This window comes from Zalophus californianus, chromosome 17 (assembly GCF_009762305.2).
Source record: "Zalophus californianus isolate mZalCal1 chromosome 17, mZalCal1.pri.v2, whole genome shotgun sequence".
NCBI lineage: Eukaryota > Metazoa > Chordata > Mammalia > Carnivora > Otariidae > Zalophus > Zalophus californianus.
Window position 1 is genome coordinate 44,335,485 of NC_045611.1, and position 27,921 is coordinate 44,363,405.

Here is a 27,921-nt window from a genome sequence, read left to right on the forward strand (position 1 = left end):
AAATAAATAAACAAAAAATATCTTAAAAAAAAAAAAAACAAAAAACAAATAATTTCACAGAGGCATTATTTTTATGACCCTAAACTGTAAACAATGAAAAAGTCCATCAAGAGTAGATTGGATAAATTATAATTTAATCATATGATGGAACTCTATGTAGAACAGAAATAAATGAACTTCTGCATGCACTAATGAGTCTTACAGACATAATGAATGAAACAAGCCATATATAAAAGAATACATGATTTATAATCCAATTTATATAAGGTTCCTAATATGCAAAATGTAATTTATAATGTTAGAAGTCAGAACTGTGGTAAATTTTGAGGAGGTAACAACTAATTTTTATTTCCTATTTCCAACGAGAAATACAGTTCACACTTCCTTTCTTTAAAACACCTCTGCTCACAGTGTGGTCCACAGACCACTGCCAGTTGGTCAACTCCTTATTACTGGGTCACAACAAGGTATGTTTTGAAATTGAAAATAAGCAATTTTTAATGTTTGTAGAAACTTGACAGGAAGTTTATGCCTGCTGAATCTAATAATAAAAAATTGAGGGTGATATTTTCAATGACTATTGTCATTTGTCTAGTCATTCTTTGTGTTATATAGGCTCACAAACAGTAGGTAAATTTGTGGAATAGTACCTAAAACTGTTGAATATTATTATATTTGCAAGCTACATCATGTATAGGGTTTACTATGACTTCAAAAGTTTTTACTGAAAAGTCATATTCTTTACTGAATTCCCAAGGTTTCTACCTTGTGAGTTTTTTGATGTACAATGAGGTTTGACTTACAACTGAAGAACTTCCCACATTCTTTACATTCATATGGTTTCTCTCCTGTGTGAGTTTTCTGATGGCGAATGAGGTTTGATTTCCTACTAAAGGCTTTCCCACACTGAGAACATCCATTGGATTTCTCTCCTGTATGTATTCTCTGATGAACAGTGAGGATTGCCTTCTGGCGAAAGGACTTCCCACATTCATTACAAATATATGGTTTTTCCCCAGTGTGAATTCTTTGATGGAGAGTGAGGGTTGTCTTTTGGCAGAAGGACTTCCCACATTCACTGCAAATATAGGGTTTCTCTCCTGTGTGGGTTCTCTGATGTACAGTGAGCGTTGTCTTCTGGATAAATGCCTTCCCACACTCATTACATTGATATGGTTTCTCTCCTGTGTGAGTTCTCTGATGATCAATGAGGTATGACTTCTTTCTAAAAGCACTTCCACACTGAGTACATTCATAGGCTTTCTCCCCTGTGTGTGTTTTGTGATGTCTAGTGAGAGTTGCCTTCTGGCGGAAGGACTTCCCACAATCCATACAGATGTAGGGCTTCCCCTCTATATGTGTTTTCTCGTGTAGAGTGAGGGCTGTCTTTTGACGGAAAGCTTTCCCACATTGATTGCAAACATAAGGTTTCTCACCTGTGTGAATTCGTTGATGTTCAATGAGATATGACTTCCTTCTAAAGCTATTCCCACAGTAAGGACACTGAAAGGGTTTCTCTTCTGTTTGAGATCTCTGATGCACGATAAAAACAGACTTCCTGCAGAGGAACTTCCCATATTTGCTGTATGCATGGGGTTTCTTCTCAATAAGAGTTTGTGAATGGGCATTGAGATTTGACTTTTCGATTAAGGCTATTCCATCTTTATTGTATTCAAAGGGTTTTTCTCCTCTGTGAGCTCGGGTATGTGTAAATAACATTCCTTTCATAAGGAAGGATTTTTCACATTCATTATGATCTAATGATTGCTCAGGAGTTTGAACCTTCTGATGTTGAATAAGCTCTTGTTTACCACTCAGACTCCTTTCTGTTTGTTTATAGAGGTTCACTGTAGTATGAATTTTCTCATTCTTAGTATTGAGGAATGATTTCTCCCATCCCTTACTCTCACCAAACTTCTCTCTTACAGGGCTTATATTTCTACTGACTAATTCCGAAATATTTTTTAAAACCTTTCCATCAGGCTTATATTCACGTAGCGTTGTTTTTGAAATAATACGGTTCTTGCCTACGGTAACTGTTTTTCCAAAAATATTACTTCTTTCCTTAATTAGTCTTTTGTGGTTGATGAATATGACTGATCTGGAGTGCCTGTCTTGGTATTCTTTGAACTTCACTAAAACATCTTCAGTTTTTCCATCTTCTCCTAGAAAAGAATAACAACATTGTAAGTTTTCACATAAATGTTATGGATTGGATGTATATACAAACAACCCATTGTGCAACCGTCTGCCTCACTATTTTGGTCTATACAAAGGCCAAAATAAAATACCTCTTGGTAGGGAAAATTCATATGACATAAACACAAATCCTGCTACACAGTTAAAGTGAGGAAACGTTGGCATAAGAAAAGAACACTCATATCTTTGGCATATTGTAAATATAAACTACATTGAGCAGGTCTAATAATCACAAGGACAAGTAAACAGAAGACAAAGGATGATGAAAGTGGGATTGTTCTTGGAATGGGCAGATGCAGAAATAATGGAGTGAGCTTATTAAGGGTACTAACCAGTAAGCAAGGAAAATGATCAGGTAGAAATGAAAGCCTAAATATTATTCCCTCGTGCCTAAATATGTGTTATAAAATACTTCCATTTGTTTCTTCCTCACTTGCATGTAACCTATTCATGGCAAATGAACTTTCTCAAGCACTCCTTTCCTAATGTTGAGAGAAACACTGTTTATAGCCTAGGCCCTAACTCTCCACACAACTTATTTTCTCTTGAAAGGGAAGACTTTCAGAAACCGATTTCCATTAGGAGTTGTAAAATAAACCAGACAACAAAGCATACTTGAAACATGAATATAATCACTGTTGTATTCTGACTGCTGTTACCATCGATAATTCTCCTGACCATCAGTTCTAACTTTTCCTCCTTTCATTTTCTGAATTACTTTTTCAGTTTTCAGGAAGGATGGGTTTAAGTTTTCCTCCCAATGCAGTAACATACCTTAACTCTGCTATTCCCTATGGGGAATGTGAAGACCTAGATTCTTCAACTGTATGTTTACAGCACTGACCGACTCTAATATTTTTCTTTTCTTTTTTTCTTTTACTCTATTATTTTTCTTATAATTCTTGGCTATATCTGATTATTGTTCCCTTACTACCACCCATTTCTAGTATGGTAATTTTAAATATGGATTCATCTTACCCTTGAATTGTGTCTTATTTACAATAGCCCTTAACTGGTAACTGCCCAAGTACTCATCAAAAGGTAAATGGTAATATTGTGTCATGTATGTATATAATGTGATACTACTCACCAATAAAAAGAAAAAAATCTGATACACAGTGGAAAGAGATGAATCTCATTTTTCAGAGTGAAAGCTTTATGCAAAAGAGCACATATTATACAATTCCATTTATGTGCAGTTCTAGAACACGCTAAAACTAATCTGTATTAGTAACTGGAGTAACATCATCTTTCTAAGGACCTTAACCACCTGCAGGGACATTCTATTATTCAATTTATCCAAAGCCTTCATATATTATTTGTATCCTTTAATGTCGAATTTATCTGAAATTAGATTATAATTATAGTCTGGACCATCCATTTCAAGAACTCTTTCAACAACCTGCTCTTTTAATATGAATATTATATGTAAAATGCTCAATTTGATAATATTGCCTTCCCAACTAAAACTTATGCTCTTGGATGTCAATATTTTATTGACTATCTTCTTAGTATATGTTAACACACGGTTATCTGAGATAAAGGGATGTGATCTTGGCATGTATATATATATTTATTTATTTATTTTAAAGATTTTATTTGAGAGAGACAAAGAGAGCACAAGCAGGGGGAGCAGCAGAGGCAGAGGGAGAAGCAGGCTCCCCACCGAGCAGGGAGCCTGATGCGGGACTTGATCCCAGGACCCCTGGATCATGACATGAGCCGAAGGCAGTAACTGACTGAGCCACCCAGGTGCCTCTTGGCATGTATATTTAAAAGAACTTATCATTAAATGATTTCTGAATGGATAGGAAAGATGTTTTCCTTGCATGGAATCAAAGATAGTCAGGTAACTATTGGATATCTAGCCTCTGTTACAAACTACAGTAAGGAAAAGTAAAAGAACCTTTTTGGGGGGCAACTGTTCAGATTGATCATACCAGAGAATGCGTCTGTTTGCAATTTACAGACATAAGTAGAATGTGAATGCAGAAAAAAAGGAATTGAACATGGTCTGGAGAAGTCAAGGAACATTTCACAGAGGAAGTGAAACTTGATCTTTTAACTAAATGATACACATGTTGTATTGTATAGTAAAGAATATAATCTTGCCCAAAGAGACATCTGACATTTGCCTTTGTCTTCTGGGAAGTAATCTTCTAAGCCCTTGGAATATGTATTTGTTTGCCTGGGAGCCTTTGGGCAGCTAGTAAGTCACAATGTAATTTAGCATGAGATCTTAGAGCCACACAAAGAGTGTGATTAGGGTGCATGCTTTGGGTCACAGAGTATCAGCTTGACCTCTAAAGGGGCTGAAAACTGAGACTGGCTACATGTACAGTTAATCATGCCTATGTTATGGAGCCCCGACATAAACTCTGGACAAGGGGCTCAGGTGATGCTTCCCTGGTTGGCAATATTCTTTAGGTATTGTCACACCAGCAAGGTAATTTTGCCCATGATTCCACAGAGAGAGGTCTACTAGAAGCTTCATGTTTGGTACTTTCCTGGACTTTGCCCTTTCTGCTTGACTGATTCTAATCTGTATTTTTTCTTCTGTAATAAACTGTTAACTGTGAACATAATAGCTTTCAGTAAGTTCCATGGATCCTTATAGCATATTGTTGATACTAGCAGTCTTGGGGACCCCCGAACTTACAGTTGGTGTCAGAAGTGAGGGTGGTCTTGTGTATACTGTGTGCGCTCTCTGACAAATAAATAAAATCTTTTTTTAAAGATTTTATTTCTTTATTTGACACACAGAGAGAGATAGAGAGCACAAGCAGGGGGAGGGGCAGGCAGAGGGAGAGGGAGAAGGCAGAGGACCCTGGGATCATGACCTGAGCCAAAGGCAGCCGCTTAAGTGACTGAGCCACCCAGGTGCCCCTTAAATCTTTTTAAAAAATCAATAATCAAAGGTATGACACAACTGATTGTTGTATTGCTCTAGGAAGATCAAAATATACACTAGAGTTTAAATGGGAGAAGTGGGCTGAAAATGTCTATTTGAAAGCCATTCACATAAAAAACAAGAAAACCAACTTGAGAATGGATCAGATTATTATAGTTTACAGAACTTTTTTTTTTTTTTTTTTAAGAGAGAGCGTGCAGACGTACAAACGGGGAGGGGGATATGCAGAGGGAGAGGGCAAGAGAATCCTGAGCAGACTCTATGCTGAGTCCAGAGCCTGACACAAGGCTAGACCCCACAAGGAGACCAAAACCTGAGTGCCCTGAGTGGAAACCAAGAATCGGATACTTAATTGACTGCACCACCCAGGTGCCCCAACTTATAGGACTCTTATAAAAGCAAGAACTGAAGACGAAGAAAGAGCCTTTAAGGATATCAACAAGAGACCACTGAAATAAAATCAATTTATTCAATAAATATTTATTTTCCTAGGCAATAAAGGAGGGAGGAAAAGAAATGAAGATGTGAAAAGGCACTCAGGGAAATAGAATTAAAATGAGTTAGTTTTTTTTTTTACCCAAATCAAGGTGGGTAGGAATCAGGAATCTGAGCACTATGATATGGAACATGGAAACTTATTGGAAATAAATTTATTTTAAAAAAGTGATAGTAAAATTATCTTAGGTCCACAGCATATGGATTTTGAAATCTGATGGCAGGTGTCATGGTGAGAATAGTATATAAGCCTGACTGCAAGAAACAGACACTGCACAGGGAAAGAAAGGAAAGAAAATGAAAACTAAGAGGAAGATATATTAGACAATGATTTCTCTTTTTACTTTTTGGATAGATTTAAGAATGCCTATAAAGAGGAGACCAAACAAAAGAAAAAAGAGGACTGAAATGTTAAAAACACGAAAAACAAGAAGAAAGGCCTAAACCAGCAGTTCCCAAAGTGTGATTTATGGACCTTAGTATATGAGATCCTTATGTGGGAGGCGGGGAGGGGGAGAGGTAGTCCATAAAATCAGAACTATTTTTGTTAATAACAACATTCCATTTGTCTTTTTAAGATGGGTGTCTGATTTGTACTTACGGAATTTTAATTTATGAAGGTGACTAACTGATGACATAGGCTGATGCCATTAAATGATTTTCAGTACATTTCCTCCTTTGTAGGGCCAAATGTAGGAGCAGCAGGCTTGGTCAGGAGGCAGAAAGGAGAGAGGGGAAAGCCTATGCCAGAGCCTTTTATGGGACTTGCTTCCATGGGAAAGGGCAGGAGAAACAGTTTAGGATTGCTTTTTTGAACAGTGTTGGAGGCTATGGGTTACAGGGGTGGTCTTTAGTTGTATGTACCTGGCCCTGGGTGATTTAGGGCACGGGAAATGTTGGCTTGGTGTGTGACAGTTAGGTAAAGGAGGTAGTTGAGGGTATGGACTTGGGATTGGTTGGTTTTTATATGAAATGTGGGCTTACCAACAGGTTGTTTACTGTCTCTATGAATTAGCTAGCTCTGGGAGGGGCAATCTCTCCCCAGCCAGCAAGGCCCTCCAAAGTTGTCAAGACATCATAAAATATAGAAGATAAAAAATACGATTAATACAGTGAGTAAAATGCTGGCACATCAGCATAAATGAAAACACTTGCACCAATCTATAATAGTAATCACTACATTTCTAATCCATAAGAAAAAAGATTTCATGTAAGACTGTTTTTGATAGAGCAGGAAAAAATCATTAACTTTATTAGATCTCCACCCTTGAGTACACATATTTTCAATATTCTGTGTGATGATTAAAGATGTATGCATAAAGCACTTCTGTTGCATATCAGAGCATAATGTATTTTGTGAGGAAAAGTACTGGTGTAATTATTTGAATTGAGAACTGAATACAGGGCCCTCTGTCTCCTCCTGCTGCATCCAAAAACAGAATGTTCCTGTGAAACCTTTCATAAGCTGAAATGGCATAAAGTGAAGAAGCAACTACCACTAATTTATACAGAAAAACTTTTGAGCATTCCCAGATCCAAAAAATAACCTCTCTTCAGCTTTTGTGACACATCTTGCTAATGGATATGCAAAATAAATTGAGGTAAAGCACAGATGCTCAAAGCTATGGCAGCCTGATGCTGAGATGCTGAGTGTAGTGTCAGGGAAGGAGCTTGGCAGTGCCTTTACAGCTCGCCACAAAACAAACACTGAGTATTATTTTTGCTTTTCACCTTGTTTTGTAAAAGCAAAAATCCTCTTCGGATTTCTTTTGGTTAGTGGAAACAGGTACTAATGGAGGTCTTTAGTAAAACCAAAGTGGCGAAACAGGAACTTTCAAAAAGCAGGGGATATCTATATCTACTTTTGGTGGAACAGCATTTTTACTTGAGAGTACACTGATTATTATTCAAACATGGGTATCTGGTAGACGTTTTTTTTTTTTTTTAAGATTTTATTTATTTATTTGACAGAGAGAGACACAGCGAGAGAGGGAACACAAGCAGGGGGAGGAAGAAGCAGGCTTCCCACAGAGCAGGGAGCCCGATGTGGGGCTTGATCCCAGGCGCCCTGGGACCATGACCTGAGCCAAAGGCAGATGCTTAACGACTGAGCCACCCAGGTGCCCCTCTTTTTTTTTTTTTTTTTTTTTTGCTTTTATTTATTTGTCAGAGGGAGAAAGAGCACAAGCAGGGGGAGCGGCAGGCAGAGGGAGAAACAGGCTCCGCACTGAGCAAGGAGACTGATGCAGGACTCCATCCCAGGACTCTGGGATTATGACCTGAGCCGAAGGCAGATACTTAACCGAATGAGCCACCCAGGCGTCCCTCTGGTAGATATTTTCTTAAACAATGTGAGCACGTTAATTCAAGGAAAACATATGCTAATATTTGTAACCAATGATAAAATTCAAGCTTTCAAACAAAGGTCATTATGTTGGAAAGCTTGTATTTGCTACTGCGAGCTTGTCAGCTTCCCAATTCTTAAGACTTTTCTGATGACATTTCTGATGATATTAACAAATGTAGCCTTTTGTGTTTTTTTTAAAGTTAATATTATATATAGAGATATGTCAAAATTTGGAAGATATTAGATGTCACTGAACTGTTACTTTCCAAATGATTAATACATAATATTACCAAAAAATGCATGGGTAAAATATCCATTTAAGTAGACCATTGGATTTTACGGGGTTTTTTGTTGTTGTAGTTGGTTTTTTTTAGATGATTTGGGATGAAGAAGATAGTTCTATTTTTTTTTTAAGATTTTATGTATTTATTTGAGAGAGAGATAGTAACAGAGATAGGGAGAAGAGAGCATGAACGGGGAGGAGAGGGAGAAGCAGGCTTCTCACTGAGCAGGGCACAGAAGTTCATTGTTATGGTTTCAGATTCTATATTGCAACTAACTGTTCAGGAACTACCAATTGTTACATTTGGGTGTAGTATTAATGAAGAATATCTATGACAATCTAAAAAGGTGCTTAAAATATTTCTCATTCGGGGACACCTGGGTGGATCAGTCGGTTAAGCGTCTGCCTTCGGCTCAGGTCATGATCCCAGGATCCTGGGATGGAGTCCCGCGTCGGGCTCCTTGCTCAGCAGGAAGCCTGCTTCTCTCTCTGCCTGCCACTTCCCCTGCTTGTGCTGGCTCTCTATTTCTGTCTCTCGCTCCCTGACAAATAAATAAAATCTTTAAAAAAATATTTCTCATTCAAACTACATATAATGCATGAAGGAAGGTTTTCTTCATATGATTCAAACAACATTTTACAACAATTTGAATACAGAATCAGATGTGAAAATCAGCTATTTATTAAATAAATTTCAATTATGTAACAATTCCACTTTTGTCACTATTGTTTTTCTTTTGGGAAATAGTTATTTTTGTAAAAATATGATTTTATGTCCACATGTAATAAGTTTATTATTTTTATATTGTTTTAAAATGAATTAGTAAAAATTTTTTGTTTTAACTTCTAATAGGGTACACGCACACACATGCACAAAGTTCTTTTAATCCTTAATAATTTTAAGAATATTAACAAGTCCCAAAACCAAAAAGTTTGAGAAATTGCTTATCTAGATATCCAGATTCTGATAATGGCAGAGAGGTTAGTTTCAAAACAACCTTTCCAGCTGATAACAATGATAAGCTATGGACCAGCTGTAAAAGAAAAGCAGGCAGAAACTGAAGTGGATATAACATTTGAAAAGAAAGAAACCACACTACCTAAGATCTACATTTACCCAGGTTTTCCACTGTGGGCCCTGGTAAGCTTGTGCAGCACACAAGGGACAAATAGATCTTTGGGAGAAAGCAGGAGTCATCCTGTGCAGAAAAATCTGAGATCAAGTTCAGGGCTACTAGAATAAATTGAGGAAAAAAATCTTAAGACAAAATCTGAGAATGGAAAAGTTATAGAAGGAGAACCCCCAAATTAGCATAAACCTCTCCTCAAAACCTTGGTTAACTGCATCTGCAGGTCAAGACTGCAAGAAGCACAAAGGGAAAAGAAAGTTGGAGCACTGGGAGAATTGATTAAAGATTTCAGCAGCTGTTTAGCCCTGGAAAAATACTTTTTAATACCAGTCCTGTGCCAAATCAGAGGAACCTAGTGAGAGGAACCTTTGGTCTTTCTACTGAAACCCCAGAATGGCTAACGGCTGCATCCCAGGACTAAGAGAAACACCATAAAACTAAAGGCAAAACTGAAGCTGAAACAGAAATCATCTAAAAAACATAAAAGCAATCTTAAAAAGGAATCAATATGAGCCACCAGTAACTTAACTGCCTTCTGGGTGAAAACTCAGCAATTTTCAGAGGAAGAAAAAGAATCCAGCATCTTGACAACATATTATCTACAAGCTTTTCCTGAGAAGAAACAGGAAAATATGACCAATAGAGAAGATAAAAAATAGTCAACAGAATCAGACAGATATATGTCCTCGCCATTAAAATTACAAGATAAGGAATTTAAAATAACTATAGTAAATATGCTTACAAAATCTACAAGAAAAGGTGGAAATATGGTTAAAGATGGAGAATTCAGGAGAGATAAGAAAATGCAAACTTTAAAAACCTTGTATCTTAAATGCAAAATTCACTGGATGAGTTTAACAGCATAGGAACATAAGAGAATGGGGAATCAGTACTTTGGAAGTCTGGTTAACAGAAATTACCCAAACTAAAAATATATATATAAACTTCTTAATAAACTCTACAGAGAATAGGTTAAAATTATTTAAAATGTAATTGAGAATAGCGCAGGAAAATAATTGTAGAAATATTGGACAAAGTTTCTTCAAATTTGCTCTAAAACAAGAACTCTGTGAATGTGCTAATTTACTTATTAGTTCTAACAGTTTTTTTTTAACTCAAATAAATAGTATTTTATTATTTACTAAGCTTCCTCTGCCAGGAAAAACAAAACAAAACAATCCCCACAAACTGTACCTTTAAAAATGCTCTGACATTTATAAGCAGTTAAGTCATAATCTAGATCCCAATCATGGACTGTAGTAAGGGCTAGCTACAATTTAGGCTCAAATAAATACTACCCATGTAAATTTTTATCATCCTGCATAAACTTGAGGTTGCAATGGTGCAGGAAGTTTATAATTTTCAACATTTTCAGAGTCAAAAGCTGCTAAAGATTGATTTGGGGGTTTAATTTCAAGCGGAAATTTCTCAACAATGTCTTGAACCTCTTTTGCAATTCCATCCGTCCACTCTATTAGATCTTTTTCAAGTTTCTTGGCTTCACTCATGATCCTTTCTTGCCGTTCATTTAACTGAGACAGAAGATCCAAGTTCTTATACATTTGCTTAACCCCTAAGCAAGCATCAGGAACCCAATTCTCAGATTCCTGCTTCCTGGGAGAAGTCTGGCTGGACATGTATAGATCAAAATCTTCCTGACTTAAATTCAAAGACTGAGCGTCTAATTTCTCAATGAAAGCCACAGCACAGCACAGATTGGTGAAATAGTAGCCATCCTCCCCAGCCATCAATCGGCTTGGGTTGCAGAAGTGGGTGATATACTGGATATTGGACTGAAGGCGTGGGGGGTTGCCCTTAGTTGGTAAAAAGTCATCAGCTGAGGCTGGCTCATTCTTGGTGATCTTAATGGCATTGAAGATGTGCTTGCTGCACTTGGTGATGCAGGCCAACTTATCTCGAGGTACACGCTTTGAATCCATTTCAATGATATCTGTGATTGCTTTCACCACCATAACAGATACTTCTGAAATTTCTTCATTAACAGGGACACAAAGCATCTGAGGTGTAACCCAGTGCAGGGCTCTGATCCTCTTTTGAATAGCGAGATCTTTCTTCTCATTATCTGTAGTTTCTGGACAGAACACATATTTATAGAGACGAGTCACGATGTACTTTTTTTTTTTTAAAGATTCATTTATTTATTTGAGAGAGAGAGAATGAGAGAGAGAGAGTACATGAGAGGGGGGAGGGTCAGAGGGAGAAGCAGGCTCCCTTACTGAGCAAGGAGCCCAATGTGGGACTCGATCCCGGGACTCCGGGATCATGACCTGAGCCGAAGGCAGTCGCTTAACCAACTGAGCCACCCAGGCGCCCACGATGTACTTTTTGATCTGATCCATTATCTTCTCAACTCTTTCTGAAGGCACTTTTCCATGAGTCTGCATTCTTTCATCCACATTCTGGTAAAAATCCTGAGTACACTCTGACTGTTCCTCAATGCTTAAATCCCTTTTGTAATATATTGTTTCCAAAAATATCTTGGTCTGCTTATAGATTTCTTGGCCTGTCTTGTGGAAGGTCTTGAGAAATTCTATGAACTCTTTAGACACTCTATCCGTTTCATTGCTGGCTTGCCGGTTTATGGAAGGACTGGGAGCTTTTGCTTCCTGAATTTCTGCCTTTTTTGATCCAACTCTGGATGAAGCACTGAAGAATTTCTTTACTGTGGTAACGTTGCGGGTCTTCTCATTGGTTTTCTTTTCTTCAAACTTGGAAAATGTGAGGGACTGGGCCCCTAGGCCGCTCTGACTGCTGGCAAAGGCCTCTTCCTCCTCCCGCTGAAGTCGCTCTGCCAGTTCCCAATCCTCCTGAATCTGCTTCTGCCTTGCTTTGTGGTACTTTTCCCTCCAACACTTGGAGCAGAAACCCTGCCAAGCAGGGTTGCCATAGTAACCACATCCTTTCTTGCAAAGGAGCTCTGACTGATCCACATGAATTCCCTGGCATTCAGACTTAAGGCTCATCTTCTTCCTGCTGGTCTGCGGCTCCAAGGGCGTCGGGACCGCCACTCTCCGCGGGTCGCTCGAGTGGGTCCCTCCTCCGCCAGTCCACAACCCGCCCTCTTGTCAGCCCGCCCTTTCTCCTCTAACAGCTCTTTTTCAGATTCCTTAGGATTTATTAGGTACACAATCATTTCACCTACAAATAAAGATAGTTCCTTTTTTTTTTTTTAAAGATAGTTCCCTTTCTAATTGGTAGCCTTTTAGTTTCTTTTTCTTGCCTTATTGTACTGACTTGTGTCTACTACAATGTTTAATAGAAGTGGTGATAGTGGGCATCTTTTGTTTTGATCTCAGAGGAAAAGCATTCAGGCTTTCTAGCTTGAGTATGATGATGGCTATAAGTTTTTCAAAGATACCCTTAATGAAGCTGAGGAAATTCCCTTTGATTGCTAATCTGTTCTAAGGCTTTATAAAAGGAACTGAATTTAATTATTTTCCCATGTCTACTGAGATACTTTCATGGTTTTACTCAATTTTTTTCTAGTTACATTAAGTGGCACCTCATATCCTTGACTTTAGACCTCTTTTCACCTTTATATGGGGAATTACATAGATTGATTTTTTTTAAAGATTTATTTTAGAAAGACAGAACATGGGCGTGAGGGGCAGAGGGAGAGAGTATATCAAGCAGACTCCGCACTGAGCAAGAAGCCTGACGTGGGGCTCAATCTCACAACCCTGAGATCATGACCTGAGCCGAAACCAAGAGTTGGACACTTAACTGACTGTGCCTCTGATTTCTGAATATCAAATCATCTTTGCTTTCCTGGGATAAGCTCTTTTTAGTCATGAAGTTTTATCTTTTTAAAATATTGCTAGGTTCTGTTTTATAATATTTTATTATAGTTTTTTTCTAGCTTCATGATGTTGCTGTGTCATTTTTTTATTTTTATAGTGCCTTTGGTTGTGGATAATGCTGGCCTTATAAAATGAGTTGGGAAGTGTCCTCTCCTACTCTATTTGTTGATATAAAATTACTTGTTTATTCCCTATTTGTCCTTTTAATATCTGTAGGATCTGTAGTGATGCAGCCTCTTTAATTTTTAATATTGGTAATTTGTGTCTTCTATTTCTTATTAGTATAAGAATTATTAACCATATTAGCTATGGTTTATTAATTTATCAATTATTTTAACAAATCAGCTTTTGGCTTCACTCATTTTCTCTATTATTCTTCTGTTACATATTTCACTGATTTCTGTTTTAGTCTTTATTTTTTCCTTTTACTAACTTAAAAAAAAAACTTTTCAAGTTTATTTAAGTAATCTCTACATCCAATGTGGGGCTTGAACTCCTGACTCTGAGATAAGAGTTGCATGCTTTTCTGACTGAGCCAGCCAGGCACCCCTGCTTTTACTAACGTTTGAGTTTAATTTATTTTTCTTTTTCTAGTTACTTAGGATGACAGTTTAGATCCCTGATTTAAAAGGATAAAAAATTAAAATGCTGCTTTAGTTGCATCCCACAAATTTTGGTATATTGTTTTAATTATCATTCAAAGTATCTTTAAATTTACTTTAGGTTTTCTTCTCTGATTCCTCTTATTTGGAAATGTGGTAATTAATTTCCTAATGTTTGGTAAATTTAGAGATACATTTTTTTAAAGATTGAAGTATAGTCGACACACAACATTACATTAGTTTTACACATAGAGATATTTTTGATTGAATTACAGTTGATCCTTGAACAATGTGAGGTTGGGGCACCAACCCCCCACACAGTTGAAAATCCATCAATAACATTTGACTCCCCCCCAAAACTTAACTGCCAATAGCCTACTGTTGACCAATAACATAAACAGTCAGCACATATTTTGTATGTTATATGTATTATGTACTGTATTCCTAGAATAAAGTAAGCTAGGGAAAATAAAATATTATTTAAAAAATCATAAGGACTATACTTTTTTATAAATACACTATAGCACATACTTTATTTATAAAAAAAAAAACCCACGTATAAGTGGACCTGCATTATTCAAACCTGTGTTGTTTAAGGCTCAAATATAATTCTGTTGTGGTCAGAGTCCATATTATGATTTCAGTTCTTTTCAATTTGTTGATACTTGTTTTATGACCCAGCATATATGGTCTATCTTGGTCAATGTTCCATGTAAAATATTCTATAAAGATGAACTAGATACAAATGATTGTATAGTTTTTCAAGCATTCCATAACCTTACTGTTTTCTTTGTTCTGTCAATTACTGAGTGAGAGGTGTTTATATCTCAAGCTATAATTACATTGCTCCTTTCAGGTCTATCAGTTTTGTTTCATGTAGTGCATGCATTCTCAATGAGGGTTTCTCCCAAGGGAGCAAAACTTATAATGGGGAAATGAAAAAAGGTTTCTTAGATATTTTAATAGCCTGTGGCCCTCCAAATGGCAACAGAACATAGATTATAGTATTGAAATTTAATGGGGGGCAATTAGAAAAAAATCTCTAAAAATACTCTCTAGGGGAGTGATAATGATAAAAAGCTGAGAAACACTGATTTTGAAGCTCTGTTAGAACTGTTATGACTTCTGATGAAGTGTCTCTATCACTGTAATATTCTGTATTCTGAAATCTACTTGGATGTATAGCCACTCCCACTTTCTTATGCTTAGTGTTTGCATGTTTAATAGAGTCTGATTCCATTTTTGAGGTCTTACTGCTGACAACTTCCTAGACCTGCCCTTCTTTTTTCCCCTCTTGCCCCACACCTGGGCAAGCCAATAAGAGAGCTTGTATGCTCTTTCTGTTGGTGCTGGCAGGAAGTTTAAACTACGCAATCACTAGCCCACATGTAGAACCCTCACCTAACCTACCCTCCAACCACAATAAACACGAAACCCAGATACACCCTCTCGCACTCACAGACCATTTTAGGACCAGTCTGGGAATCTTCCTTGCTCTTCCCAGAAAGCCTCATTATGTCAGATTTTAGTCTTGACATCAGAAGTCAAATTTTGGGTGAGTAGGGTAGGTTGTTAATTTCATCCTGACTTTGGGCAACCCAAGAGAGTATGATATATATTTTTCGTGTTTTTATGTTTCATCTTCCTGTGTCTTTATATTTAATATTTTTAATATACATCACATAGTTGGGTCTTCCTTTTCATTTCAGATATTAAATCGTCATCTTTAGATGTTTCATTTGGTTATTTCTATCTTTGCTATCTTGCCTCATTATGTTCACTTTTGCTTTACATCCTTTATAATATTGAGGTCATTTATAATGACTCTTTTAGCATACTTGTCTGCAAATTATTCCACCACCTCTACCTTTGTTAGGTCTGATTGTATTGGCTTATTTTTTTTTTAATTGACTGATTTGTTCCCCGTTTATGGGTCATATTTTCCTTCTTCTTCATATGTTTAATAATTTTTTATTGGATATCAGACATTATCAGTTTAATGTTGTTGAGTTTAACACATGTTGTATTTTCATAAAGAGTACTGTCCTTTTACTGGCATTCCGTGGCAGCCATAGAGTTGCCCACAGGACCTCCCTTCAGGAAAGAACTTGCCATTCACGTGCAAGAAGTGTAGTTACTTGGTGCCTGGGTGGCTCAGTTGGTTAAGTGTCTGCCTTTGGCCCAGGTCATAATCCCAGGGTCCTGGGACTGAGCTCCACATTGGGTTCCCTGCTCAGTAGGGAGCCTGCCTCTCCCTCTCCCTCTGCTGCTCCCCCTGCTTGTGCTCTCTCACTCACTCTCTCAACTAAATAAATAAAATCTTTAAAAAAAAAAAAGAAGTGTAGTTACCTGAGAGCCTGCAATTGTTAGCATCTTCAGGATACTCTTCAGATGATGAATCAAACCAGAGCTTCCACAGGAAGTTCCCATCCAAAGACTGAACAGTGAGAAGGTACTAGAGGCTGGCTATTTCTCTCCATGGGGGACTCCTCAGATGGACAGTCTTTGCTTCAGACCAGTTAGGTTGGTTGAGACTTTGTCAGGTCTGCACAATGGTCTGAGGCTCTCCCTGCCCAAACCTGTTAGCATCTCCCTCTTTCCTTCCACAGGTTCCAGATCTGTATAATAATCTAATGGCTTTCTATGTTTAATCTTACTTTCTTCTCCTTTATATTTTATAGATGTACCTCTAAGAAATCTATTATACTCCTAACTCTATCTCAGTATCTCCATTCTAGAGAACCCAACAGATACATAGCAATTATTTTTGGGTTGGTTTAATCCTTTTGATGCTTTTGTTTAAGCTCTTTTTAAAAAAAATTTAAAAAAGATTTTATTTATTTGAGAGAGAGAGAGAGAACACGCATGGGGGAAAGGGCAGAGGGAGAAGCCAACTCTCTGCTGAGTAGAGAGCCCAATGTGGGGCTTGATCCCAGGATATGAGGAGCATGGACATGAGCTGAAGGCAGACGCTTAACCAGCTGAGCCACCCAGGCACCCATTTAAGCTCTTTTATGGCAAATCTTGCAAAGTCTTTCACCTATGGCTAAACTAGCCCCATTTATTAGGTGTGGCCTTCCTAGGGTGTCTATCTAACATCCTATATCAACAAGTTCTCTCCGTTCTGGCTGGAAAGAAATAAAACGATTCTTTGTATAGGAGGCTATGGGAATTGTTCATCTTACAACACCATGGTAGTTGTATTTTCCTTAGAACATGTATTTGTCTAGTCTCACAGAGTTTCACCTATACATGTGCAGGCTTATATTTAGCCAAAGACTCAAGGAGAACCTTTTCCAGATTTGGGGAACTGTTTTTCTGCATAGCTCACTTCTTTTGGGAAGTATGTCCTGGAAATTTTAGCCACCTCAATCTCCTTGAATGCCAATGTCAGTCTTCTTAAGTCAGTAAAATTGCCAGGTTCTTTTTGGATTCCTTTCTCTGTACTGTAGTCTGGAAGCTGCTTTCAGATGAAAGCCTGGGATGAGGTAGGGCTCATCTCATTTGTTTCTCTTCTCTCAGGAATCCAGGCCTGTGCTGCCTGTTGTTCAATATCTGAAAATAGTTTTGTCCAGTTTTCTTTTTGTTTCCTGTAAGAGTGTAATTCCAGACTCTCTTACTTCCTCAGGGCTGGAAGCAGAAGTCTTGAATTATAAAAATGCAGGCCCAGATGACTTAATAATGATTTTCATCAAACATTTAAGGAAGCAGTAATACCAATATTACATAAATCCTATAAGAAAATAGATGAAGAGGGAACACCCCCTGTTTGATATTACTGACAGAATTCTGATACAAAAACTTTTCAAGGACATTACAAGAAAACTACAGATCACTATCCTTGGTAAATCATGCATAAAAACTTGCTAGAAAATTAGCAAACCAATATTAGTAATTTAGAAGCAGGATATAATACATCTTGTCCAATTGGGGTTCATCCCAGAAGTCCAAATTTGGTTTAAAATTCAAATTAATTAATGTCATATACATAGTAATAGATTAAGGAAGAAAGATTATATGATCATCTCAACAGGTGTAGAAAAAGCATGTTAAAAACAACATTCATAATTAAGACAATCAGAAAACTAGGAAAAAAACTTCCAGAATTTAATAAAGAGCACTTATGAAAAGCCTACAGTTAATATTAGGCTCAAGAATGAAATATTAAATGTCTTCCTTCTAAATTTAGTGAACTGATAAGAATGCTCACTGTCACCACTTCTATTCAACATTGTACTGTAGATCCTAATCAGTATAACAGAGTAAGAAAAAGAAATGAAAGCAGTAACATACAAATGTAGAAGTAAAATATCTCTTTTCTACAAGGCATGTTTTATATTCCAAAAACTAAAGGAATATACCAAAACAAACAAGGGACAACAGCAACAACAATAAAACTTAAGTTAATAGGTAGAATACAGTAAGTGGAAGTATGCAAAATCAACAGATAAAAATACATAAAAATCAATTGTGGGTACATACATTAACAACAAACTGGAAAAAGAAAATTTAAATATCCTACTATTTACATTGGCATTAAAATATTAAAAGATTAGACACAATGAAATATGTATAAGACCTCTATACTAGAAATAATAAAATATTGCTTACAGGAAGTAGAGAAGCTAACTAAAATAGAAAGATATAGTATAGTCATGATCTGGAAGACTCAATATTGCTAAGATGTTTGTTCTCAACAATAAAAATTCCAGCACATTTGTTTAAAGAGATCAAGAAGTTGATTCTAAAATGTATTTGAAAAAGAAAATGACCCAGAATAGCTAAAACAATTTTTAAAAGAAGAAAGTTAGAAGACTTACTATGACTTGAAGACTTATTAGAAAGTTCCAATAATCAAAGACCAGGTAGTATTGGCAATAGGACTTAAAACATAGCAAAGGAAAGAACAGTCTAAAAATACGCTGACACAAATATAATCAAACAATTTTTTGATAAGATCACCAAGCAATTTAATTTAACAAGTGACGGGAGAAATTGGTATCTATATGGAAGAAAATAGACCTTTGGCCCTTACCTCACATCATAAACCAAACTTAACATAAGATGGGCTATAGAATAAAAATAGCAAAATATTCATAACATTTTTAGAAGAAAATATAGGAAACTATCATCACAACCTAGTAGAAGGAAAATATTTGAGAGGTCAAAGAATTATATAAGAAAATAATGATAAACTGGATTTCATCAGAGTTAAAAATTTGTGCTTATTGAAAGACATCATTAAAATAAATAGGCAAGTCACAGACCTGAGGAAATATTCAGAATACCTATATCAAACAAAAGACTTCTATCCAGTATATGTAAAGAATTCCTACTACTTGAGGAAAAAATATAGTACCCAATAAAAATGGGCAGAACATTTGAATAGGCACCTCTGAAGAAGCACTTGAAAAAGTTCTCAACATCATCAGTCATTAAGAGATATCTAAATTAAAACTGCAAAGATATACTACCATACACTTCTGTATGACCAAAATGAAAATACTGATAACATCAAATACCTAAGAGATGGTGGGACAATCAAAATTCTCACACATTTCTGGTAAAACTTTAAAATGGTACAGTAACTTTTAAAAGCTTACAGTTTCTTAAAAAAGTGAAATATACCCTGCCTAATGAATGAGTGATACCACCTGCTAGGTGGTTACTGAGGAGAAATAAAAACGTATGTCCACAAAAAGATGTTTACAAGAATGTTCACAATAGCTTTATTCATAATGGCCCCAAACTGGAACATTTCAAATGTCTATGAACTGGAGATGTATAAACAAACTGGTATAAACTGAATACTATTCTATAATTAAAAGAAACTACCTAAACTACTGCGAAAACATGAGTATGTCTCTCACACCTTAAGCTGAGTTAAAGAAAATAGATATGAAAAAGGTCTAGGATAGACAAAACTAATCTATGCTGGTAGAAATCACAAGTGTGATTGTCCTAGTGGAAGGGATGGGCTTGGAAGAGGCCTGAAGGCCTCTTTATATTGGGTGTGACATACATGGGTTTATGCTTCTGTCAGAACTTGAAGGACTTCACACTTAAGATCTCCACATACATTATATCTACAAAGCATGGAGTAGATTCTTGGTAAGGTAATAGCAGTCAGTATCTCTATAAACAATAAGGCAAACAAGGAAGGAACTTACATGAGGAATGACAGTCAAAATCAAAAACTTAAGATTTTAGAGGCATGGAAATCAGTCACGTATAAGCACGTCAAAGATTTCAGGCCTTTAAAAACAGATCCCTAATAAGACTTCAACTATTTAAAAAAACCCCAAAACCCAATATAGAGAATAACAGGTGTTGGTGAGGATGTGGAGAAACTGGAACTCTTGTGTATGTTACTGGGAATGTAAAATGGTGTAGCCATTATGGAAAACAGTATGGCAGTTCCTCAAAACATTAAACACAGAATTACTGTATATTCCATCACTTCTCCTTCTGAGTACATACCAAAAAAGCTGAAAGCAAAGACTCAAGTAGATATTTGTACACTCATGTTCAGAGCAGCATTATTCAGAGTAGCCAAAAGGTAGAAGCAACTCAAGTGTCCACTGGATAAGCAAAATATAATATACACATACAACTGGAATATTACTCAGCCTTAAAAAGGAAGGACATTCCGATATATTATAATATGAGTAGACCTTGAGGGCATTATGTTAAATGAAAAAAGCTAATCACAAAAAAGACATACCACATGACTCCACTTATATACAGTGCCTATGTAAATAAATTCATAGAGACAGAAAGTAGAATGGTGGTTGCCAGAGGCTAGGGGGAGAAGGTAATGGGGAGGTATTTTTTAATGAGTACAGTTTTAGTTCTTTTTTTTTTTTAAGATTTTATTTATTTATTTGACAGAGAGAGACAGCACAAGCAGGGGTAGTGGCAGAGGGAGAGGGAGAAGCAGGCTTCCCGCTGAGCAGGGAGCCCGATGTGGGACTCGATCCCAGGACACTGGGATCATGACCTGAGCCGAAGACAGCTGCTTAACGACTGAGCCACCCAGGTGCCCAGAGTACAGTTTTAGTTCTACAACATGAAAAGAGTTCTGGAGATGGATGGTGGTGACAGTTGCACAATGTAAATGTACTTAATGCCCCTGAACTATATGCTTAAAAATGGTTAAGATAATAAGCTTTATGTTATGTGTATTTTACCACAATTAAAAAAATAGATCCCTCAAAACATTCAAAGGTGTCAACTACCTGAGTCCGCTGGATTTTAGCTTTACAGACTCACCAAGGTAGCTCTGACTTGGAAAAATTTTCTCTGTTGTCCATAGTTCTTCTCCTTGCTCCAACTTGCGGATCATATCAGGCTTAGTCATGTGAAACCCTGGTAATAAAAAATGAGACTTGGTCTAAGCTGCTTGGGCCTCAAAACTATTGAAAGAGAAAGATATAGCTCTAAGGTGACAGACAATGTACACATTGACATCTTACCAAGTTAATACCCTGCACTAGGCAAGTGAGGACATAATCATACTATCTGCTAACAAAAAGGGATTCATCACCTCTGATGTCTGAAATTCAAAATTCCATATGCTTTAGAAATTCTTGAAAGGAGATGTATAATGTTGAAAGATTCAAGGAATTTTCCTTACCAACAGAGATGAGGTGGCAGTAGTTTTCCAACGTGACATCCCTGTAGAGGGCCTTCTGTCCAGGATCCAGTTGCTGCCACTCCTCCTGGGTGAAGTCCACAGTCACATCCTTGAATGACACTGATCCCTGTAAGGGCATACTCTAGTTCATCCTAAAGTGATTGGAACTAGTGAGAACTAGATATTGGAGACCATGTCAGTGGTCAGACTAGTTTTCTTATTTTGTGTTTTCTATTGCAGAAAATTCTCTCTGATAATACATTCTGTATTTACTTACTATCTCATGCTAAAAATATATGATTATACTGTTTGCCTTAAACGTGACTGGTTGGGCGCGGCGGGGCGGCCCGGAGGCGGGGGCCGCGGGTGGCCCGGGGCGAGGGAGGCCGCCGCCTCCCTGGGCCTGCCCGGGCGGCCGCCTCCGCGATGCCGCTGCTCGTCGAGGGGCGGCGAGTGCGGCTGCCGCAGTCCGCCGGGGACCTGGTGCGAGCCCACCCGCCTCTGGAGGAAAGAGCCAGACTTCTCAGAGGTCAGTCTGTTCAACAAGTGGGACCCCAGGGCCTTCTGTATGTTCAGCAAAGAGAGCTGGCAGTGACCTCCCCAAAGGATGGCTCCATCTCCATTCTGGGTTCTGATGATGCCACCACTTGTCACATTGTGGTCCTGAGGCACACAGGTAACGGGGCCACCTGCTTGACCCACTGTGATGGAACCGACACCAGAGCGGAGGTCCCCTTGATCATGAGCTCCATAAAAGCCTTCTCTGACCACACTCAGTGTGGAAGGCTGGAGGTGCACCTCGTGGGAGGCTTCAGTGACAACAGGCAGTTGTCACAAAAACTTACTCATCAGCTTCTCAGTGAATTTGACAGACAAGCAGAGGACGTTCACTTAGTGACACTGTGTGTGACAGAATTAAATGACCGGGAAGAAAACGAAAACCACTTTCCAGTGATTCATGGCATCGCTGTCAACATTAAGACGGCAGAGATTTACCGAGCATCCTTCCCAGATCGGGGTCTAGAGGAGGAGCTCCGTGCTGCCCGAGCTTTAACAGGAGGACCAATGATTAGTATTTACGACGCAAAGACAGAGCAACTGCGTATAGGACCGTATTCCTGGATGCCCTTTCCACATGTGGATTTCTGGCTGCAGCAAGATGATAAGCAAATACTAGAGAACCTTTCCACTTCGCCTCTGGCTGAGCCGCCCCACTTTGTGGAACATATTAGGTCTACCTTGATGTTTTTAAAAAAACACCCATCTCCCACCAGCGCACTGTTTCCTGGAAACAAGGCTCTGCTCTACAAAAAGAATGAAGGTGGCTTATGGGAAAAGATCTCTTCTCCAGGAAGCTAAACACGGGATCACCAAAGAAAGCAAGCAACTTGTTGGCCTGACAAAGACCACCGTGGGGGCTGCAAAGAATGCGCATTAGAATCTACATCTGCTGAGTCTTAGGTCTCCTTCCTTACTGTCCTTCAAATGACTTTCAAAATAAAATCTTATTTTGGCAACAACAAAAAAAAATGTGACTGGTTGCCTGGTGCACCAAAATGAATAAAACCCTGGCCTTGCTCATGAGAAGTTACAGGCTAAGTGAGAGGCATACATATAAATACATACACCCAAGAGATATTACAGATGAATGACAGAAATATGTACAAGGGAAAGTGCTATGAAGTAAAAAAAATTTCATTTTGTATTCCAAGGCTTCACTGAGGACATCAAAATTTTGTCCTCACAATGAATTTGCTTTGTACAGGGCATCAGCTTTTAAAATTCATGAGGAGAGGAAAAATAGTTAGTAAATTGAGGAAACCGCAAAAGACACGGTATATTAAGAGAGATTCTTTGAGCTCTAAGAAGAAAAACATATAATGAGGTAGGCAGTGCGCATGTTTATCTATCGAATAATACTAGATTTTTTCCTACAGAGCAGTGGTCTTAAAAATGTACTGAGAACGCTCTCAACATATTTATATTTATTTATAAGTCATCAGTCAGCAATAATGGCAATCCACAGAGTTAATGATCTGCTCTTGAATGCAATCTGTTAGTATTTTCCTCCCTTCCAATATACTGTCTTGTACATTCCATTCTAATGCATACCCCACTTTACTTGGTCTGCTGCTTTGTGGAGTATAAAGAAATATTAAATAGCACATACGTTACCTGATAAAATTTGTACTTTAGAGGCAATACTCTTAAAGACTGGAGAAGGCTTGAGGTGTGTTAAGTGGGAAAGATAATTAAGTAACCATTGTTAGAGATGTTTCCTAGATTAAGGTGGTATTAGTGGTCTAGAGAGGGGAAAACTGATTAGTGTATAATGGGTTGCAACAGAATTGGTCATAAATTGGTTGTAGAGTGGAAAAAAAGAGGCATAGGGTTACCTGCATAGGCAAGTGGGGAGGTGCTGAGACTAGAAAATGGAAATGGAAAACAGAAGAAAGAAGAAGGTGGACCAAAGGAGGTAATGAAGTAGACCTTGGAAATGTACTTGAAGTGTCTAAGGGATATTCAGGTGGTCATAACTTTTGGAGACTGGATGTATGGTTCTGACACTCTGAATAGAAGTCTAGGATGGAGAGAGGTATTTGAGAGTCACTAAAATTAGATCAGTATAACCTTTAGAGTGGATCTGTGCATAGAGAAAAAGAGACAGTGAAGAGAAGAGAACCAATTGGCATCTGGGGAAAATCAGTATTTTGAAGATGGGTGGATGAAGAGGGATTTTCTGAAAGACATGAAAACAGGAAAAAGTACCACCTCTGATTCAAAGTAGAATGTTTCAAGAATGGACTGCATATGCATTTCATTCTGCTGCACCCACATATAAAAAATTAGAAGAAACTAAAAAGATAAGAGTAAATCTGTAACAGCATTGAAATACTAGAAAGATTTTCACTAGCCGGCCACCATTTGTATGAACTGGATAAAATCGACTGGAGGATCACTGAGGGAGAATGCAAAATCACAATTTTCTGTACAAGCTTGCAAGCAGATCTCTGTCTTGGAAACCTCACACAACAAGACATCTTACCACAAGCTAATAATGTAATTTACCAATTCTACCTCCCATTGTATCATTGCCAAAACCTAGGTGAGTGGAGATGATCAAAGTTTTTCCATGTCTGCTCCTTGACTCCTCACAACTTAGATCTCAAATCAGTGACTAGACAAGATAGATTCATTAAAGATGGATAGATTCAGTAAAGTAACATATTCCCTTTTTAATCAAAATAGTACATTTCTGTTCCAGCAGTACTTTTGTGAGAAGACTAAGAAAGGAGATGATGAATAATATACCAAGTCAATATGTACACATTGGCTACAACTAGAATGTACACATGGGAAAGGCTTATGTTCATCTGGTTGGAATAAGAAACACTGGGAACAGGTCTGCAACTAGGTAGGGAAGGTGAGGAACGTAGGATGCAAAATTTAGGGATGCACAACCCCACAAGCACTCCTTACATTTTGCACTTAGGCCACTTGCTTGCCCTACTGGAGACCAGTTTCATGGAAGCAAATGCCAACATCCCGGAAATTTAAGGATAGGGAAGCAAATGTTTATATCACCTGAAAACAACTTATTTCAGAAAGAGAGGAAACATCATCTCACCTGAGGCATGGCTTTGAGATTTGCAAGAGATGAACCTTCTCTTTTGAGCCTTTCTTTTGGAAAAGGGAAGAATCCTGAGAAGGCAGAGATGGGAGGATACAAAGAGCCATGTGAAACCATATTTCACTTAGATCTCCCAGAATAATTCAGTTAAATCTGCATCAATTTTCACTGTTTCAGCACTTGCCCACTCTGTGTACGCACGCACACATATCCAGGCTGGAGATTAGTGGGGAAAAGGGCAATTCCTGCTCCCTCACCACCAGAAACCTAGTCTCTTCATGAATTAGAATGGATCTGGGCAATCTGTCATTGCTGGAGAGAGAGAGGGAACATTGTGCTTTTCCCTCTGCAGCTCTACCTTCCATTTCCCATGGAAGACAGGTTTGTCATGTATTTCCAAATAGTTCTTCATGGACTTTCTACCAATTTACACTGTTAGTGTCAGCACAGAATACCTCCCCACACCCTGATGAATGCAGTTGATAATAAATTTTTAATCTCTGCCTGTCAGATATATATTATAGTTCTAGCTTACACATTTCTTATTATGAGAGAATAAGCTCCTTTTATTTCTTTTCTATGATGGCATTTTATAATATGTCTATTTTTCTCATGTTTTAATTTCCTAATTGATGTTATCTTCCTTTTTTATTTAGTAAATGAACCCTTTATTTTAAATTGCAAATAATTTTTCTTAGTTGCTCATATGCATATTAAAGTGTTTTTACCTTGTGAAGTTTTTTTGTTGTATGTTTTCTTGTTTAGCAATACTACATATTATGTAATCTGTATTTTTTTCAATTAATGTGAAATGTGATCTCTATCATATATTTCATATCTCTATATGCTTGAGAATCCCTGAACTTTAAGTTCTTCTACTTAATCTTTATTGATTCACCTGTATCACACTAATAAGCATAATTATTGAAAATTAACTTATTTATTATTAATTTACTAATAGCTAATTTAAGGATTAACTATTGAACAACACTTTTTAGTAGTACAGGTATGGAACTAGAAAAGAAATTGATCCTTCCACTCTGTAGGCTTCCTGAAGAGAAGATGATACAATGCTATGTGAAGTTTAAAGTTTTGACTGCTACAGTGAATGTTTTAATTAGCAAACTACTTTAACTATTAAAATGAGACTGACCTTGTAATTAAAAGTATACCAAATACTTTTTAATCTTGGAATGCCTGAAGAAGCTATTGACCCTACCACTGATTTCATCCAGAAGCAGGAAACTTCACTCATATATCAGTGTTGAAAGTACTAGTTATGAGCAAAGATTGTTTTTTACTGCTTGCTATTCACGGAACACTATTAATTTCAACACATTGGTTTTAGTTCACATTGTGTTTCCCTGTAATGAATCTTACCATCTGGGGAATGAAATCTTACCTCTTCCTTTCCAATACTTATACCCCTATTTGCTAAATTGCTACTGAGGTACAATTTTGGAGATAGGCTTAATGACCACTCTTCAGATAATCAAATCTTAAATACCCAACTGGACAGTGGTCATGCAGAGTTTCTCAATCACAAAGCCATCACAAATAATAACAGTAGGTTACAAACATATGCACGGTTACATTCAACCAAACTTACTTCAGAAAACCACCATCTCACAGTACCCATATGTCATTCTACATGCACATTGCATAATTCCAGGCAAAGTCACAAAATCACTTTCGCTTCTCCATAGGCACCTATAGTATCAAGCAGGACTCCCACCTACTCTAAAATTAGATACATAAGGAGGAAACCCGAGGCAGCAACACAACTCTGTCCACTTTTCACACACATTCGGTCCCAACATCTCACAGAGTAGCAGGCACCCAAAACGCAGCAGGTTGGGCACAGGAGGCCGCCTCAATTCGGTACACACACACACACACACACATACACAGCGCCCGCTGTTTGAGGCCCCGCTCCCTGCGATGGAGCTTCCTCGGGGTCAAAACAGACAAACCCCTCCCCGCGCGGAGCTCGCTTCAGGTCAAACTCGATTGTCACCCTCAGGGTCACGCCCACGGACCACGCCCGAGGCCCCGCTCGCACAGATCCGAGTGTCTGGTTACCGTGGGCTCGGTTCCGGTTCCCTCCTCAGAATTACCAGGCCCGCTTGAACTCCCTGTTTCCTCCTCCCTGGCCTCCCGACCGGGACCGGCTCCCTAGTCTGCCCTCTCGGTCCGAGCTCCAGGTTCCCGCCTCCTCCGAGTCCCTAGGACCTACCAACCTCACCCCCGGCCAGGGATCAGTCGTCTGCGCCTGCGCACTCCCGCGTGGGCCGGAGCTCCCAGGAGTCCACGGGGCGGCGCGTTAGTAACCCAGCTGCTCGAGCTACCGACTCTTGGGACTGTTTGTGTCAACGTCCGCGCTTTTCCAGAGGAGTCTACGTTTCTCACAGGCCCTGGGGGAGCTAGTGAATCTCAGCCTCGTGTTCATTTTCCGCTAGGCTTGAGGTCACCGTTTTCCGTATGGTGAGTTGAAGGGACCGGGGTCTGGGTGCGGGAGGAGCTCACCGCGGGAGGTCCGGAGTTTCCCAGGCGCGTAATGAGCAGGTGGGGCAGGAGCGTCAGGCCTGTGTGGAGAAGGTGAGTGTGTGCGTGTTTGTGTGCGCGATTGTGTGGCTGCGTCGGTGTGGGATGTGATCATGAGCGTGTATGCGTGTGTCAGAGTGTGTATGTGTGCGCGCGCGCGCACGGTGGGGAGGTCCTGAGTGGTGCACATTAGGCTCCCGGGACTGTGTGGGGGCGGAGCCTTTTTTATGACCATGGTCAGCTGTGACTGTGAGTTGTGTTGTGCTGTGATCGAGTGATTCCATGACAGCTCTATTGTGACCAACCGGAGGCTAATCAGAAT

The 27,921-nt window shown here is 38.4% G+C and overlaps 3 protein-coding genes across 12 annotated transcripts; 1 reads left to right on the plus strand and 2 right to left on the minus strand.

The window, feature by feature from the left end:
* On the minus strand, positions 1 to 27,528 carry ZNF382 (zinc finger protein 382). Of its 7 annotated transcripts, none has more exons than XM_027617785.2 (5): positions 27,138 to 27,285; positions 25,053 to 25,126; positions 21,425 to 21,509; positions 21,061 to 21,156; positions 1 to 2,165 (listed from the first exon to the last, which is right to left on the minus strand). In XM_027617785.2, the coding sequence occupies exons 2-5, from the start codon at positions 25,059 to 25,061 to the stop codon at positions 742 to 744; spliced, it is 1,614 nt and encodes a 537-aa protein (XP_027473586.1). In that variant the 5' UTR covers positions 25,062 to 25,126; positions 27,138 to 27,285; the 3' UTR covers positions 1 to 741. The 7 variants fall into 7 exon arrangements, with proteins under 7 accessions (XP_027473586.1, XP_027473581.1, XP_027473590.1 ...); XM_027617780.2 differs by having other exon boundaries at positions 2 to 2,165; positions 21,425 to 21,576; XM_027617783.2 differs by lacking the exon at positions 27,138 to 27,285 and adding an exon at positions 27,292 to 27,350 and having other exon boundaries at positions 3 to 2,165; positions 21,425 to 21,551.
* LOC113935603 (rab5 GDP/GTP exchange factor-like) lies at positions 10,679 to 12,364 on the minus strand. 4 transcript variants are annotated; one of them, XM_035725295.1, is made up of 3 exons: positions 12,210 to 12,364; positions 11,705 to 11,975; positions 10,679 to 11,494 (listed from the first exon to the last, which is right to left on the minus strand). In XM_035725295.1, exons 1-3 carry the CDS (start codon positions 12,347 to 12,349, stop codon positions 10,679 to 10,681), a joined length of 1,227 nt encoding a protein of 408 aa, XP_035581188.1. In that variant the 5' UTR covers positions 12,350 to 12,364. The 4 variants fall into 4 exon arrangements, with proteins under 4 accessions (XP_035581188.1, XP_035581190.1, XP_035581189.1 ...); XM_035725297.1 differs by having other exon boundaries at positions 11,705 to 11,750; positions 12,006 to 12,364; XM_035725296.1 differs by having other exon boundaries at positions 11,705 to 11,764; positions 12,005 to 12,364.
* Positions 21,768 to 22,945, plus strand: LOC113935629 (protein N-terminal asparagine amidohydrolase-like). The gene has a single exon (XM_027617922.2). The coding sequence runs from the start codon at positions 21,851 to 21,853 to the stop codon at positions 22,781 to 22,783; it is 933 nt and encodes a 310-aa protein (XP_027473723.2). The 5' UTR covers positions 21,768 to 21,850; the 3' UTR covers positions 22,784 to 22,945.
* Positions 27,529 to 27,921: the final 393 nt, after the last annotated feature.

What these genes read in the sequence shown, in the direction of transcription:
- ZNF382 (XM_027617780.2), bottom strand. Translation starts at nt 21,563, where the DNA reads ATGCCCTTACAGGGATCAGTGTCATTCAAGGATGTGACTGTGGACTTC. An exon ending in CTGCCACCTCATCTCTGTTG is followed by an intron (nt 21,157 to 21,424) that starts GTAAGGAAAATT and finishes TTTTATTACCAG; the next exon opens with GGTTTCACATGACTAAGCCT. An exon ending in TCCAAGTCAGAGCTACCTTG is followed by an intron (nt 2,166 to 21,060) that starts GTGAGTCTGTAA and finishes ATTCTTTTCTAG; the next exon opens with GAGAAGATGGAAAAACTGAA.
- LOC113935603 (XM_027617855.1), bottom strand. Translation starts at nt 12,349, where the DNA reads ATGAGCCTTAAGTCTGAATGCCAGGGAATTCATGTGGATCAGTCAGAG. An exon ending in TGGATCAGATCAAAAAGTAC is followed by an intron (nt 11,495 to 11,704) that starts ATCGTGGGCGCC and finishes AAAAAAAAGTAC; the next exon opens with ATCGTGACTCGTCTCTATAA.
- LOC113935629 (XM_027617922.2), top strand. Translation starts at nt 21,851, where the DNA reads ATGCCGCTGCTCGTCGAGGGGCGGCGAGTGCGGCTGCCGCAGTCCGCC.